The following is a 16,093-nucleotide window of genomic DNA, read 5'->3' as shown; positions in this document are numbered from 1 at the left end:
AGAAACACAGCTATGAAAGGTTTTGATTGGTGCTATTCAATAGCTCATTTGAGTTGCCTTTTTAAAATCAGTTTTATTTCCATAGAATCCAAGAACTCTTCATAAAATAGAGAAATACAGATATCAAAGAAATTAATTAAAATTAAGTTAGAAATAAATAATCTTACAACAACATTTTAAATCTTTTAATGATTTAAAGAAAGGAAGACATATAACACTGAATGCTAAACAGGTCTTTTGAACTTCTCTTGGGAACTTAGATATATATATATTTAATAGTATATGTATATATGTTTTTTTACATTTTGCATGTAGGCCAGAGCTGTCTAAAATATCTCTTCGTAGTAGGCTATAGGGGTTTATAAGGAGATAGAATAAAATAAGATCCGAGATGATTCTCAGTTCACTAGAGTATGTCTTTCTGCTTTGACAATCAGCAGGGATCATAAATTTGAAGCAAATCGTGGCTTTTCTGCATCTGGGTCTGTGTTTAAGACTGAGGAAGACTCTCTCTGAAGAGCAGCTGCTGGTGGAGGGGGTGCTGGAGGGACTCCTCGGTTGGGGGGGATGGCTCCCGACGACATCTGTCGGAAGAGGGTGACTCGCTGTGGGACGGTGCCCCGGCCCCCTGCCTGTAGGCCCGTGCTGTGGACTGCTGCCACAGGTTGAGGGATGGAGGCCAAGGACTCGCCCACAGTGGGATGAGGTCTGGAAATCAGAGAGGAAACCTCATGGGGCAGCGAGGGCTGCGAGGCGGAGAGGGGCCTGACTTCTCTGGTCAGGTTGGTGTTATGAAGCGCCTGCGTGCTCTTGTGCACCTCGTTCTTCGGAGTGGAGCTGCTGGGGGTTTGTGGCGGCTGGGGCTGTGGCTGCTGCTGAGTCTGCGGTGGCTGGGCCTGCTGTAGCTGCTGCTGCTGCTGTTTTTTTGTTGGGAGGTAGTGGGGGACGCATAGTGGAAAGTTCGAGTGGCCAGTGGACTCTGCACAGGTGGGCTGCAGACCGCAGTGGTGTAGGAGCAGGGCGACAGGATGGCTGACGGCTGAGGCGTCTGTGTGCTGGGGCTGGGGGAATGCAGGTTGCTATGAGACAGACTGGTCGCAGTGTACACTGGTGGAGATTGTGTCCTCATGCGGGAGGTCGGGGTGGTAGTGGAAGATGTGGAATTTAGGGCTGTCATTTGAGGATAACTGATTGGAGCGATCGCCTGCACCATTTCCCTGTCGTGCTTTACAATCTGCTTCAGGATCTCGTTCTCCTGATTGTTGAAAACACCTGTGTTCAGATCCTTCTGGAACTTTTGCAGAAGAATTGAGTTTTTCTTCCCTGTCAGCAAAAGAAAGATAGGCACTTAGAAAGCCTAGGAATGACCGATGGCAATGCCAAGTGACGAAGGCTCCTGCAAACAGAGGTATGTCAGTGTTCTGCAGAAAAGGCCTGAAAATGTCCAAATACTCACAGTCAGACACTCAATAGTGGCTTCTGCCTTTCGCAGTTCCTTTATCTGCCTGGTAAATCTTACCTTCTACTGAAGTCAAGCTGAAAAACCTGTAAAGTGGCAAAAAGCCAATTTACAAAAGAAGTAGATATTTATCAAGAGGGTGACCTCAAAGAATGGGGGAAGAAAGGGGTTTTGAATCAGAATGGCCTGGAATCCAGATCTGAATTTAAAGCTATTTTTAATACAGAACAAGGAAAAAATAAAAGCTAACATTGGAGCCCTTTCTATGTGGCAGGCACTATACCAATGACTTTAGGAAGATAATAGAATTTAATCCACAACTCTGTGAGGTAGATGCGTTCATAATCCTGCTTCACCTGAAAGGAGACTGGCACATGACAAGACTGAGAAACATGCCCAAGGAAACGTGGTTAGGAAGTAGCAGGGCTGGCTAGGAAAAAAGGAGATCTGATTGTGCATCCTTGCCATGGATATGGAACCAGCTGCAGGTGTACCATCTGAGGCTCGCTAGAAATCCAGCCTGTCAGGCCTAACCCCACTTAACTGATTTGATTGTTGCAGGGTACCAAGGTTCCCAGGTGTTCCCCATATGCGAGCCTGAAGAGCGCTATACGGGATCTTTGCTTTTGACCAGTGCACCAGTGATTCTCCATGCTAGCTGCATGTTTTCCCTCATCCCTGTAGCCTTACCAAATACTAATGGCCACTTGCACGCTACTAATTAGATCTGAATAACCAGACACTGTGCCCAGATTTGGGTACTTTAAGAGCAAATTTTCCCAGGAGACTCTTTTCTTTAAAAGTTATTATTTATTCAATTTATTACTATTATTTATTTTTAAAATTTACTATAGGACACATGTGCTCATCAGAGAGAGAGAGAGAGAGACTGAGAAAGCAAGCCACCAGATCAGGGACTCGAACCATGGTCGGTCATATGGGAGTCTAGCATCTTAACCACTATACCTCTGCTGGCCCCCCAGGAGATTCTTATGTGCAGCCAGATTGAGAATTACTTCATGATCATTCCTTTTCTGTATGCTGTTGTGAGTCCCTGGGCACGGTGCATGGCAAGCTCTCAGCGCATCCTAGGGCCTCAGTAAGTTTAGCTTTTCTTCCTGCCACACGCTCAGAGTGTGGTTTTACAGTACATGGACATTCGTTGGCAGAATCGCAATTAGGTTTAATAGCAGATTGGAGAAAGAAGGGAAGAGCTGGAACTTTTCTTTTCTTTTCTTTTTGTTAAGAGGTTTTTGATACAGGTCGCGTGCGCTCGCCAGGCAGACACAGACAGACAGAGAGAGACAGAGAGACAGAAAGCAAGAAATCACTTCCCAGGGGGATGGCCACGCCGCAATCCCTTCTCCTCCATTCTCCTCTCAGGATCTTGGGCACGCACGCACATACACCTGGGGTGAGTTCTAAGCCACTGGGTCTGGGACACGAACCACGATCAACTACATGGGAGTCCAGCGACATAGCCATTACACTAACTGCTGGTCCCGAGCAGGAACTTTTCTGTGACATCATTATTACAGTAATATCTAAGTGAAGGTGGTCATTGAAAAATTAATCAATTTGCTATAATGCTAAGTAAAGGACAATAATAAATGTAACAAAGTATAACAAAGTATATGTAGGTATTGAAAATATCAGTATATGTTATAATTTCCTTAAGTGCTGAGAAAAGCAGTCATTTTTAAATGACTGACAAAATAGTTAGCTCTTTCTCCTTACAGACTGACCTAATTTCCTAAAGAACAAATCCTCTTACATTAGTAATAACCACAAATGCTTATTTAGCATATTCCTTAACCAACCACAGAATGTGTTTATAAGCAATGGTCTCAAAACTGAGAAGGATAATGAATCTTTATGATTATGTGAATAGTCAATATATCATAATCTGAGTATCTGTAACTTTACAAAAATAATATAAATTTTAATATGCTATTAAAATCTTTTAAGTGTCAAAAATACAAATGCTTTGTACTTGCTAGTAATAACTGTACTGTCTATATTATTAACCATTTCACACACACTTTCTTTTTTAAATAATTATTTTATTTAACTTTAAGTATGTATGTATGTATCCATCTGATGTAATCCCACTTCGCTATTTTTGGGATTATTGCCTGTGCTTTGTGGATGAACATGGAAGATTTAATACTAAGTGAACAGAGCTGGACCATGAGAGGCATTATGCATCCCTGCTTAACATATACTGAATGAATGCACTTTCTGGCAGAAACTAAAAGATTAGAAGGTATAAAAGCATAGAATGTTGGGGCCAGAAAGTGGCATGATGGTTGGAACACTGGACTCCCACATGGCCAACCATGGTTCAAGTCCCAGACCTGGCGGCTTGCTTTCTCATATTCTCCCCCCCCCCACCCCTGCTCCCCTCTCTGGTCAAAATAATAAATAAAAATAAAATAATTTAAAAAAAGCATAGAATGCAACTGTGGATACTAGAGACAGTGTGGGAGGGTGTTGGGCAATGGAGATGGGGGAAGAAGAGGGGAAATCAAGAGGAAAAAAGGCAAAACATTTAATGGGAACAAAAATGTCAAGTATCTGTTGATGATACTTTGTATGGTAATATCTTTGGCTGGACCAATATGCAGTGTATTCATGCTGGAAAAAAATCATTTTGTATGATGTAAAGATGTACAATTATTAGATACAAAAAAATTAGAAAATAAAAAAGGAAAATACAACAATCTATAGTCCTTACCTGTAAAAGAATGAAGCAGTTGCGGTACCTTCTTGTTTATTACAAGTAATCCCCGCCCCATCTCTTTTGAGTCCATTTAGTCCTTCCTCCCTGCCTACCTCTCTTGAAAGATATTCACCATCGTGCTCTAGATACTGTGAATGTAATGGTAAATTAGACATGCTCTCTACGTTCTCAAAGCTTAGCATCTCTAGAGCAATGTTATTAATAAGAGCAGTGCTGTGGTGGGGAGTGCTTCAGAGGCTATGGAACATATCCTGGGAGCTTAGTCTATTGGGGAGTGGGAGGTCCGAGGTTTCTACAGGGAAGAGCTGTGTACACCAAGATATTTAGGTTGAGTAGAGTTAAGCTGGGAAGTGGCGCAGAGCAGGGTAGGGGGAGTAAAGAGGGTTTAATTGTGGAAAATTAATGCTTACTACCTTATGGCATATTAGAATGTTCTGGACTATCAAGGGAAGTTAACAAGCTAATCTGATCTAACTTTACTATGGCAATTATACAAATCTTTACACTAGCATAACTAACAAAGTTGTAAATTTGATAGCAGAAAAGACTTTAAGTTGATGTTTGCAATCGAAGCATCTATATAGGGCACTTCTAAAAAGGCCTATTCTGCTTGAGTCTGTATTACAAACATTTCAATTAGTTTCTGCTGAAACCAATTTAAATGCACAAGTTCTTATTTCTTTATATAATAATAAAATGTAAAATTGGCCCCTAAAAATTAAAAAGCACATCCGGGATAAAATTTGGTTTGTAAAGACTCACTGTTATACTTTTAGTTCTATTTCAATGCTATCTAGAATCTTTATCATTGCTTTTTACCGGCAGATTCAAACTGTATTGGCATCACTCAGGAAAACAGATTGCTTAGCTAGTAAAAGTAGACATGAGTAAATAAACCCGGAATACTGAGGAGAGATAGCTAGGGCCTCAGGTCTTCCTAGCAATATGGCTACAGTGAACTGTTATTTCTACACAAATTAAGCAGGCTACAAACTAGCATTTAGGACCTGTGAAGTTCAAACTTAGATGACTCCACTAGATTATAACTAATTGTGTATGAGGGAGATAGAAAAGCGCATACCTATCCGATCTAGTCGATCAATGGCCACTGTTTCAAAGGCTCTCCGCATCATCGGATATTCCTCCAGGACCTCATTGAAATTGTCCACCGAAAGCGAATAGAGACGACAATATGTATCGGCTCGAACACTGGCTGTGCGGCGTCCCTTGGTCAGCAGGCAAATCTCTGTAAAAACAAGAAAGAAAAATTGTGGGATAATTTTCTTTTAAATGCTATGAGGGCCTCTGACAATAGAAATGTTTTCTGGTATGAGAAACCAATGCTTATTAGCATTACAGATTTTATCAAAATAGTCCTTCTGACCTAAGTATTCAAGTGTTGCTGCTCAATTAATATTCTTTTGTACACAGTGGAGGCTTTTGGTGAAAATGGAAGGCTGAAACAAATTTATCTATTTTCAAACACCCCACATTCCATTAACTCCACAAAAACAACAACAACAAAAAGATGCAAAAAAAAGAAAGAAAGAAAAGGAATTAAAAAATCTGCAATGGAGGTGTAAACAAGATAGGGTTATAACCAGACAGAATAGTTTATGAGCTGTGTAAGGACACAAAGCAGATGATAATATACACAAACCAAAGTGAGTCTAAACATTGGTTTAGAAAGTACTAACATCAAACAAAACTGGACCAGAGGTTCAGATGGACATATTCTAGGCATGCTGTAAAGTACTTCATATATTAGAATTGAGATCAGAATAAAGAAATAATATTCCTAAAATGCAGAGTTCTTCCTATGTAAATAAATTATAAGCAACATTCTTTGCTGAAATTTAGACTCTCAAAATATATGATAAATAAACATTTGCAAATTAAAGTTCCGTATTTGCTAGCTGAAATGTCTATATAATTTTTTATTTCATTTTCAAATTTTATGAGTGAAATTAAACTCCTAGAAGCTTTACTTTTTTTTAAGTCTGAAGTAATTTAAAAAAATATCTTTATGAGGCCAGACTGTGGGACAGTGGTAAAATGGGATGCTCCATGAGGTGTCATGACTCACAGTAGGGTTCCCTTTTGTATCTGGAGACTCTCCTGAGAACATCAGGCATGTGTGTTCCCAGGAGCTGAGGATGGATTACAACATCAAGGCCTTATTGATGGTGCTGTCTGCCAATCTATCTGTGTCTTTCTTCAAAATAACCAATTAAAAACACAGAAGAAGGATTTCTAAAATGTACAGTCTCCCAACAAAAGGAAATACAAAGCAAAATAATGATGAAATGTCCAAATTCTCATGATTCTGATGTAAAGAAATTCAGTTTATGTTGATAAAGATTGTAAGTAAATTATGTTGTGAGCACGATGTATTTGATGTTACACTTGCAAATGAGTTGAACATAATATCTACTTTTATATTACTTGTATTCTGCTGGTTGAAAAAGAGAGTTTGTCTCAATAAAGAGTTCGTTTCACTGCAATGTAGTAAAAGCAATGGGCAAACTAGGAGTACTAAAGAATCGCATCTGAACAATCTGGGAAAATAAGGAAGACTTTGGAAATGCCATCTAAACCACTAGTTAATATGCTAAAAACAAAGTACATGGTATTGTGGAATGTCCATGCTTATATATGTGTTTCTGTGTGTTTGTGTGCAGGTGCATGCAAGTATCTGGTGTTTGTGTAGGAAGGTGAGTTTTTTTTTTTTTTTTTTTTTGGAGAGATTTTTGCTAGAGGGTGCGTGCGCTCACCAGAAAGACAGAGAGAGAAAAAAGACACAGAGGCAGAAAGTGAGAAATCATCCCCCAAGGGGCATGGCCATGCCACAATCCCTTCTCCTCCATTCTCCTCTCGGGATTTTGGGCAAGCACGCACACGCACTCGGCATGAGTTTAAGCCACCGGGTCTGGGACTCGAACAGTGGTCAGCTACATGCGAGTCCAGCGACATAACCATTATGCCAACTGCTTGTCCCAGGAAAGTGAATCTTTATTGGTTAATTTTAAGGCAATTTATTATACCATGGAATTTACCTGGTACACTAATATAAAAAAAAATGTAAGAAAAGGACACATTTTAACATTACTTCAAGATTAAATTGCCATATTTCTTTTTTTTTTTTTTTTCCAGAGAGACTTTTGCTATAATGCATGTCTGTGCACCGGAGAGACAGAGACAGAAAGCGAGAAATTACCCCCCGGGGAATGACCACATCACAACCCCTCCTCCTCCAGTGTCCTCTCAGAATTTTGTGCATTCATGCACACCGGCCCAGAATTAAGTTTGAAGCTGCTGTGGACTCAAAGCATGGTCAGCCATGTGGGAGTCCAGTAATATAACCACTATGCCATCTGCCGGTCACTAAATTGCCATGTCTCTAAAGTTCTAGTGGCATTTTTTTTTTTTTTTTGCTGTAGGGCGCGAGCGCTCGCCAGACAGACAGAGACAGAGAGACAGAAAGTGAGAAATCACTCCCCAGGGGGGATGGCCACTCTGCAACCCCTTCTCCTCCATTCTCTTCTTGGAATCTTGGGCACTCACGCACACACGCCTGGCTTGAGTTTTAAGCCACCGGGTCCGGGACACAAACCGCGGTCGACCCCATGGGAGTCTGGCGACATAGCCATTACGTTAACTGCTGGTCCTTCTAGTGGCATATTAAAAAATTTGTGATTGCCACATTATGGCAAGTAAGTTCATTAGAAGTGTTTTATTGTTAAATCTGTACATTTCAAATTGCAGAGTAGAATTGTATAAATTTCCTGGCAAACAATCCCATATGTTAACATGTTGTTATACTATGTAATGTTTCATTACATTATGTAACAAAGGTATCCACATACTTCAACCCAAGAATTTTACTTGACAATGTAACCTAGGGAAATAGTCTGCAATTAGACTAATGCTGCTTACACAGCATTATGCAGTGAAATACAGTATGTACTTGTTTATGAATATGAAAATATAGGAATGCCCCAAATGTTTATCTAATCAAGATTCATAATAAATTATTCCATGGGATGAATTATGCAACAGATATTAAAAGTGAAACCTTTTAAGTCTATGTAGTAACCGCAGCAGATCATGAAGGCTTAAATGAGAAAAGCAGGATACAAGATTGTAATTATAATATGATAAAAATGACTCCATAGAATCTATTAATATCTCTTGCCCTGTATGAAAAAGTATTTCTTTTTGTTGATATACAGTGTGCATGTCTTTTTTCAACCTTCCTGAATATAAATTATTTTTATTTGAGAATATGAATAACTTATTTTAAAAACTGTATTTAGGGAACCACAGGTAGTGTAATGGCTATGTTGCTGGACTCCCACGTAGTCGACTGTGGTTCGTGTCCTGGGCCCGGTGGCTTAAAACTCACGCCGGGCTCATGTGCATGCGTGCCCAAGATCCCAAGAGGAGAATGGAGGAGAAGGGATTGTGGCGTGACTATCCCCTCTGGGGGGTGATTTCTCGCTTTCTGTCTCTATGTCTCTCTCTGTCTGGCGAGCGCACGCGCCCTATAGCGAAAAAAACAAACAAACAAAAAAAAACCTCTCAAAAAAAAAAAACAAACAAAAAAACTGTATTTAGAAAGTTAATATTTACATGAATAGGATAGAATAAAGCAAGGTTCAAAGAAGCATACATAACCTGTTAATAGTGTTCAGTATGGTAAGAAATTTCCTATTAAGTTTATTTTTCATTTTTTAAAAAATTTTGTCAGGAGCTGCATACACTTACCAGAGAGAGACACAGAGAAAAAGAGAGAAGGAAAGTGAGAAAGCACCCCACTGTGGGGATTGGTTCTGTCGCAATCCCCTCTCCTCCATTTCTCCTTCCTTTTAGGATTTTCAGCATGGCGCACATGCACACTCAATGATTTTGAAGCTGCTGGGCTGGAGACTTGAACAGCACAGTTGGTCATGGGGGATCCAGCTGCTTTCACCATGCCATTGACTGTTTCTTTTAAAATATATTTATTTGGGCATTTATATTCTTAATTTGAAATGATTTTCATTTTCCTCTATCTGTAGCTTTGTTATTATATCCTCTCTTTTGTTATGGATACAATGGACTCTATTCCCAGTAGGTGTCAAGAGTTAGGATTTCGGAATGACATAGATAGATGCTACAGGAATGAGCCTCAGTGATGTTAAGTGAAAAAAGAAGACATAATAATCCACATATTGCTTGATTTCATTTAAATGAACCATCCAGAAAAGACAAAAGAAGACGGAACTCTGCAGACACAGATAACAGATTCATGGTTGCTGGGGGCAGGGCATGAAAAAGGGGATTAAGAGCACATAGGCACAAGGAATCTTATTACAGTGATAAAAAATGGTTTAAACCTGATTTATGCTGCTGATTTCATTACATGGTAATTTTACTAAAAAGATCACACTTTAAATGGATCGTATATATGTAAAGTAGATTGTCTTAAAGCTATAAAAGATGACGAGAAAAATTAGTTGTTTTTATTTTCTTTCTTATAGTTATCTGTATTTGAATTTCTCTTTTCTTTCCTAAATTTTATTCATTTTTTTTTTCTTGTACTGTTTTAGTGTACGTGGGCTAGGTCACTTTACAATCCCCTTCTTCCAGATCCTTCAGGATCCTGAGCATGCACCTGTACACCCAGTGTGCTTTCAGGCTACCGGGCCAGGGACTTGAACGGCCATCAGCATATGGCCTCCATCTCCACACACTGATAGCCTGCTTGCTAGGGCAGAAAGGCTGGACCCAAATTACATATTTTTTATGCTGGAATTATTATTTTGGTCTCTAAATTTAGGCCTTTCCCTTGTGTGTTCAATACTTCTTCAGTAATTTATTTATGTCCATTTACTTACATTGAAGGATAAAAACTGGCGAGGTTGCAGGGTTGGTGATTTAGAGTTCTTGTTAGAGCATGAATAGATCAGGGACTTGTCCTCATATTTCTCTAAATGCCTGAATGAGGAGGGCGATAATCTAGGTCACTGGCATCCCTCTTAACTGGCCTAGTCCTATTGGTACTGGTGCTTTAGGTAAGAACCACTGACTTCCCCATCCCCTCACCACTCCCTGGGGAGAAAAAATGGAGAGCTGCAGACTATTCTGCAATGAGGAGCGAGGGCTGGGGAATCAATTCTTTCACAAACTGACCATCGTACATGTCATTTTCTTTTTGTTCTGCCTTCTGTGGTTCCACGTCCTAACTAGGAGCCTCTCTAGGGTTCTTCCAAGCTATTTGCTCTCTCTTTTACCACAGTACAGTGTGTGTACATGTGTGTGCATGTATGTGTATGTTTCAAGTTCCCTTTACTTTTCCCTCAAGTTTCATCAGTGACCACCAGCATGCTTTCAGCTGCATGTTACAAAATACCTGAGTGACATTGGCTTTCCCAACAAAATAATTATATTACAAAACAAAAATCTGAGGGTAGGTAAGACTGGGGTTGGTCCAGCCCCTTAATGATGCTAAGACGGTCTCCTAGCAGGTATTTATTTTCCTTGGCCCTCCCCTCATGGTCACAGGTTGACTGCAACACCTATGAACATTCAGGTCTTCACACAACAGCATTCAAGGGTGGGACACAGGGAAAGATGTCTGTCTTCCCCCATGACTGTCTTTTCATGGTCAAGGCAAAAAGTTGCACTGAAGGTTCGTAAATTCCTCTCTCTAACGCCAGCAGAACTGTTCCATGCTGAACTGCAAAAAGGGGGTTTAAAACAGAATTTTTGGCAAACTGGATAGGACACAATTGCTAGTGACCGAATTAGGTAAATATTGGCGTCATACTTGGAACTGTACATGCGTCTGGCTCTGCAAGATTATAGTTCTGTTAGCAAGGAAGAAGGAGTACTGGCTCTTGGCTAGAGGACCAAAGTCCCCTATATTATATTATATTTGTGTCCCCTTCCAGAAACATATCACACGATCTCATCTCCTGATGGTTTCCAACACATGTTCATACATCAAATATTTTGTGGTTTGAGTTTCTATTTTATTCATTTACTACTTTTAATTGGATCTTTGGAAAAAGAGGAAATAAAGACATCCTGAGGAACAAAGACTTACCTTAAATAAGATTTTTTAAAATGGGCTTTTTAGGAGCCAGCAGGTGGTGTAATGGTTCGGCTGCTGGACTCACATAGTCAACCATGGTTCGAGTCCTGAACCTGGCAGCTTGAAAATCACACCAGGCACATGTATGTGCATGACTAAAATCCCAGGAAGAGAGCGGATGAGAAGGGATTGCACTGTGGCCATCTTCCCTGGGGAGTAATTTCTCACTTTCTCTCTCACTGTCTCTTTTCAACAAGTGCATGTACCTTATGGCAAAAACCTTTTTAAAAAGGGGCTTTTAAAATTCACCTTTTGTTTAGAAATTATCTGAACTGTTTTTAAAATGAGTATGTATTTATTACTTTTGTAGAATAAAAATAAGTTTAAAAGATAGAAACATATACTTTTAAAATTATAGTCACTTCAGAGAATATGACAAAATAGATTTATTACAGTATAGATATAGGTCTATTTGTGTTTCCTCTAAATCATTCTCTGCAAATGGCTTTTGTCCTCTGGAGTCCTCATCTAATGGGTATAGGGTAACGTAGCTCAGTGGAGCCGGTCTGCATTATGTTACTGAGAAATGCCGGTCTGGTGAATCAGTTAAATACTGCCATTGGTAAAACAATAATAATAATTAGTTATTCAATCAGGATGCTTTTAAACTACATATACATGTGTTATGAGCTCCTAACCATATTTTTCCGAGATGACCATCTCAAAAAACTTAGATGGTATTGCTCAATAAAGCTTACTCTTTTTTGTATTTCATTTAAAACAATAAGGTACTTCTCTGTAATTCTTTACCTTGTGTAATTTGTGGGATGGAAACTGATATTTCTGGGGCAGAGTGGTGACACAATGGTAGGATGTGATCCTGTGTGAGGACGGTCCACACAGGAAGATTCCACAGCTGGATTTAGAAACTTCCCTGAGTACTCTGGACATTCATATGTCATGACCTGGGGCTGACTGTAGGTGGAGGTGGATTACGGTGATAAGATCATGTTGGGAGTCCTTTCTATACTGTCTTTTTCTCCCCATCCCATCCAGGATCTCTCACTGGTGGAAGAAATAAATTAACAAAACTTAAAATCATTCCACCCAATATTTCAATTGATCTCTCTTGCCAACTTATAAAGTAGAGTGCTGTTTAGACCATTTACTGCAGCAGTGATGGTTGATTTTCTTTTCATTCAGCTATCTATATCCAAATGCTTGGGTTATTTGCCAGATTCATTTCTGGTATAGAAAAAGTGTGTTGGCCTAGGGGAAGGGCCCCCTGTGTTAGAGTCGCTAATTACTTCTGCGTGTGGGGATTTGGACAAATACTTATATTCTGTACACATTATTTATCCAAACATGTAAAATTCATTTAAATTTCTAGAGTATTATTAATAGTCCATCTGTAACTTAGACTTCATCCCATTTTTTTTATCTCTAAAGTCTCATTAATCTTACTATCACCAGTGCCTGCATGGCACATACTAGATGCTTAATGTTCACTGAATTGGGTCATTGAACCAATAACAACAGGCTCTACAAATGATTTTATTTAATCATGAACATAAGTAAGATCTATTTGCATTTAATATGAAATTGCCCCCATAGCAAACCTAAGGAGTAAATCTGGACTTACACTATCAAAGTCCTTTCAGAAGTTATATAAAGCACTTTATTACCTACTTAAAATCCATCAGCCATCGCACTGCATTTCGTCAATAATTTCTTAGTGAGAAACAGAACAAATGAAGGTGTAATCATAGACACGTAAAGTAGTCTCTTCTTTTTTAAACCTTCCATTCTCTTTGCATCTACCATGAATAACAGAATTAAGAAATACCCATGCATAACAATGGCCAAAAGTAAATGTGCTGATATGTGAGTATTAGAGTATACAATATGAATTTTCAGATTCAATATAAGTGGAGCAGGTATTCTCTGCAAATTAATTTTGATATAAAGATATTTTGGCAACCCCCTTATATGTTTTCATTTATTTGTTTGTTTTATAGACAGGATTTTGCTATGTCCACATCTTCTTGCCTCAACCCTCTGAGTATTTGTACTACAAGGATGTACCTTCATGCTTGGCTTTTTAGGGTAAGCCAGGAACCACACTTGGGCCTCCCATGTGGCCTCAACCTGCCAAGTAGCAGCATTAACCAGTGTGTGCTACTGAAGCTGGGCCTGGGAACCAACGCACTGTGTAAATGCAACTCTGTGGTTGGTGTTACAGAGTTTTATTGTATTTACTGTGTTTGTGTCTCTCAGTGTGTCATTGTGTGTCTACCAAGAAAAATGTACCTAGAAGATTTAGTCATTTTTCTTCTGTGTAGACATGCTGTTACTTATGAGGGAGAAATTTAACTTGCTTTTTTGGTACTCAAATTGACTTCATAAAGAAAATAGACTAAAATGCAAAAGAAAATAAAACTGAAATTGTAATAAAAAAGATAAGCATAACTCACGATATAAGGTTTTTAAAGAGTATCTAGGCAAATTTTCTAGAATTTGTCTGCAGTTACAACCTTTCTGTTTCTCTTACTTGTTTTCTGAGAACTGAAGAAAAAAAAATCTAATGATATAATCATTGCTTTAAGAACCTTAGGGCAAGGACTGGCAAATGTCATAATGATTATGTCGCTGGACTTGCACATAGTTGACCACTGTTTGAGTCCCTGACCTGGTAGCTTAAATCTCACACTGGGTACATGTGCATGCTTGCCCAAGATCCTGAGAGGAGAATGGAAGACAAGGGATTGTGGTGTGGCCATCCTCCCTGGGAGTGATTTCTTTTTCTTTCTTTGGCGAGGTTTTTGCTATAAGGCGCATGCACTCGCCAGACAGACAGAGAGAGACAGAGAAACAGAAAGCGAGAAATCACCCCCCAGGGGGGATGGCCACGCTGCAATCCCTTCTCCTCCATTCTCCTCTCGGGATCTTGAGCACGCACGGACACACGCCCGATGTGAGTTTTAAACCACTGGGTCTGGGACGTGAACCTTGGTCAACTACATGGGAGTCCAGGAACATAGCCGTTACGCTAACTGCTGGTCCTGCTGGGAGTGAGTGATTTCTTGTTCTGTGTCTCTCTCTGTCTCTCTGGCACACATCCTACAGCAAAAATCTTTCTCTCTCTCTCAAAGAAAAAAACAAAACCTTAAGGTCCCAGGCTTGAGTCCAGAGTTTTCCCTGTACATACCCAGCACATACAGGAATGTGCCTGAGATTCTAGCTGGCTGAGGGTAGAGGTCAACCATGCAGGAGAACCTTGTTGGAGGTACCTGCCTCTTTCTGTCTCTCTCCCTCCTGAAATAAATAAATATATGAATGAATGAATAATAAGGCAAGCAGGTGGTGTAGTGGTTGTAGTTGTTAAGGCACTGGATCCCACCTGGCTGACTACAGTTCTAGTCCCAGAACAGTTATTTTGAAAAACACACTGGGAGTATGTTCATGCATGCTTGAAATCCCAAGAGGAGGTTAGAGGAGTAGGAATTGCAGCATGGCTAGCTCCCCATGGGATGATTTCTCACTTTCCCTCTCTCTGACTCTCTCAGCAAGTACATGAGCCCTATTACAATAAAATGAAAACAAAAAACAAAATTGAAAAAAAAAGAAAGAAAAGAAATGAATTAATAAACACAAACAGAAAAGAACCTTCGGGCACATTTACTTAGATAATAAATCCCTTCATCCAGATACAAATTTCTACATTAACAAGTGAGCAAATAATGGAGACTTGGCATGCTAATTTTGATTTAGTAGGATTTTTCCACTTTTCTTTACAGGGTACTTATGAAGTGACTAAGAAGCTACTTCACCTAGCTAAGATGAAAACTGTCAGGAACACACCTGTCACAGGTACATTAGAAAACTGTTTCCAGTTTCAGCATCAGAAAGATCAGAAAGTGTGTCCTGGAAGATGAGATTTGGCCTAGTGCAGTACATATATACGTTTCATAATCCCAGGGTATGAGATAAATCAGATGCCCAATGCCATTTTTGCTGACATTTGTTAACCTTGATTATAAACATTGAAGTCCACCTGACATTACTGTCACCTATATAAGCAGTCATTTTATAGGGTAGAGTAAATGGCTTCAAGTATTTTGCAACTCTGAAATATCTCCCTGACCTCTAAAACCGAGCCTGACATTGCTGTGACACGGAGTTAATCAGGAACTCATGACAGAAATTTCTAAAGTAATATGTTTAACTTGAGTTTCTAGAATTTATTGGAAAAATTGTACTCAGCTGCTCATAGTAACCTAAAGGAAAGCTGCTTCGTTTATTTATTTATTATTTATTTTGGTAGCTCATATCATGAAATAATGTTATTCTCTGCTGTGCATCAGAATATAGATTACTGTAAAATACTTAGACTTGTTTTAACTCTGCCCTCTGACCTAAAATCCAGGACATGTAGTATTTCCAGTTTTGCTGAAGCAGAGATTTCAATGCGCATGTAGTGATGCTGGCCTACTGACATGAGTCTCACCGGCGAGTGAACTTAGCTGACCACTGCTATCTACCCAGCTGTCTTGCTTTCTGCTCTGAAGGGGTCACTTAAGTTGTTTGGTTGCATTTATTGCCTGGCATATGTATCAGACTCTCAATAAAATGTTTCTTAAAAAACATACTTAGACTTGTAATCAGTGTATCATAATAACATGCAAAAGAAAATAGCACATTTTGGTTTTCATTTTGTATCTGCTCTCTTTGTATTTGAACTCTTCCTGTATTTATGCTAGTGAACTAGTAAAATATCATTTCTGTATGGCATAGGAGATGGGAACGTCTGGCT

The 16,093-nt window shown here is 39.4% G+C and overlaps 1 protein-coding gene across 1 annotated transcript in view; it reads right to left on the bottom strand.

The window, feature by feature from the left end:
- Nucleotides 1–254: 254 nt before the first annotated feature.
- The window catches only part of HCN1 (hyperpolarization activated cyclic nucleotide gated potassium channel 1), a 385,667-nt gene continuing 369,828 nt past the window's right edge, over nucleotides 255–16,093 (bottom strand). The window contains 3 exon segments of the mRNA XM_006172428.3: nucleotides 255–928; nucleotides 931–1,323; nucleotides 5,284–5,448. Coding sequence (XP_006172490.1) covers nucleotides 444–928; nucleotides 931–1,323; nucleotides 5,284–5,448 — 1,043 coding nt within the window. The 3' untranslated portion in view covers nucleotides 255–443.

The sequence above is a fragment of the Tupaia chinensis genome, unplaced genomic scaffold (genome assembly GCF_000334495.1).
Source record: "Tupaia chinensis unplaced genomic scaffold, TupChi_1.0 Scaffold144378_1, whole genome shotgun sequence".
NCBI classification, from domain to species: Eukaryota; Metazoa; Chordata; class Mammalia; order Scandentia; family Tupaiidae; genus Tupaia; species Tupaia belangeri.
This window is presented reverse-complemented; position numbering and strand designations above follow the sequence as displayed.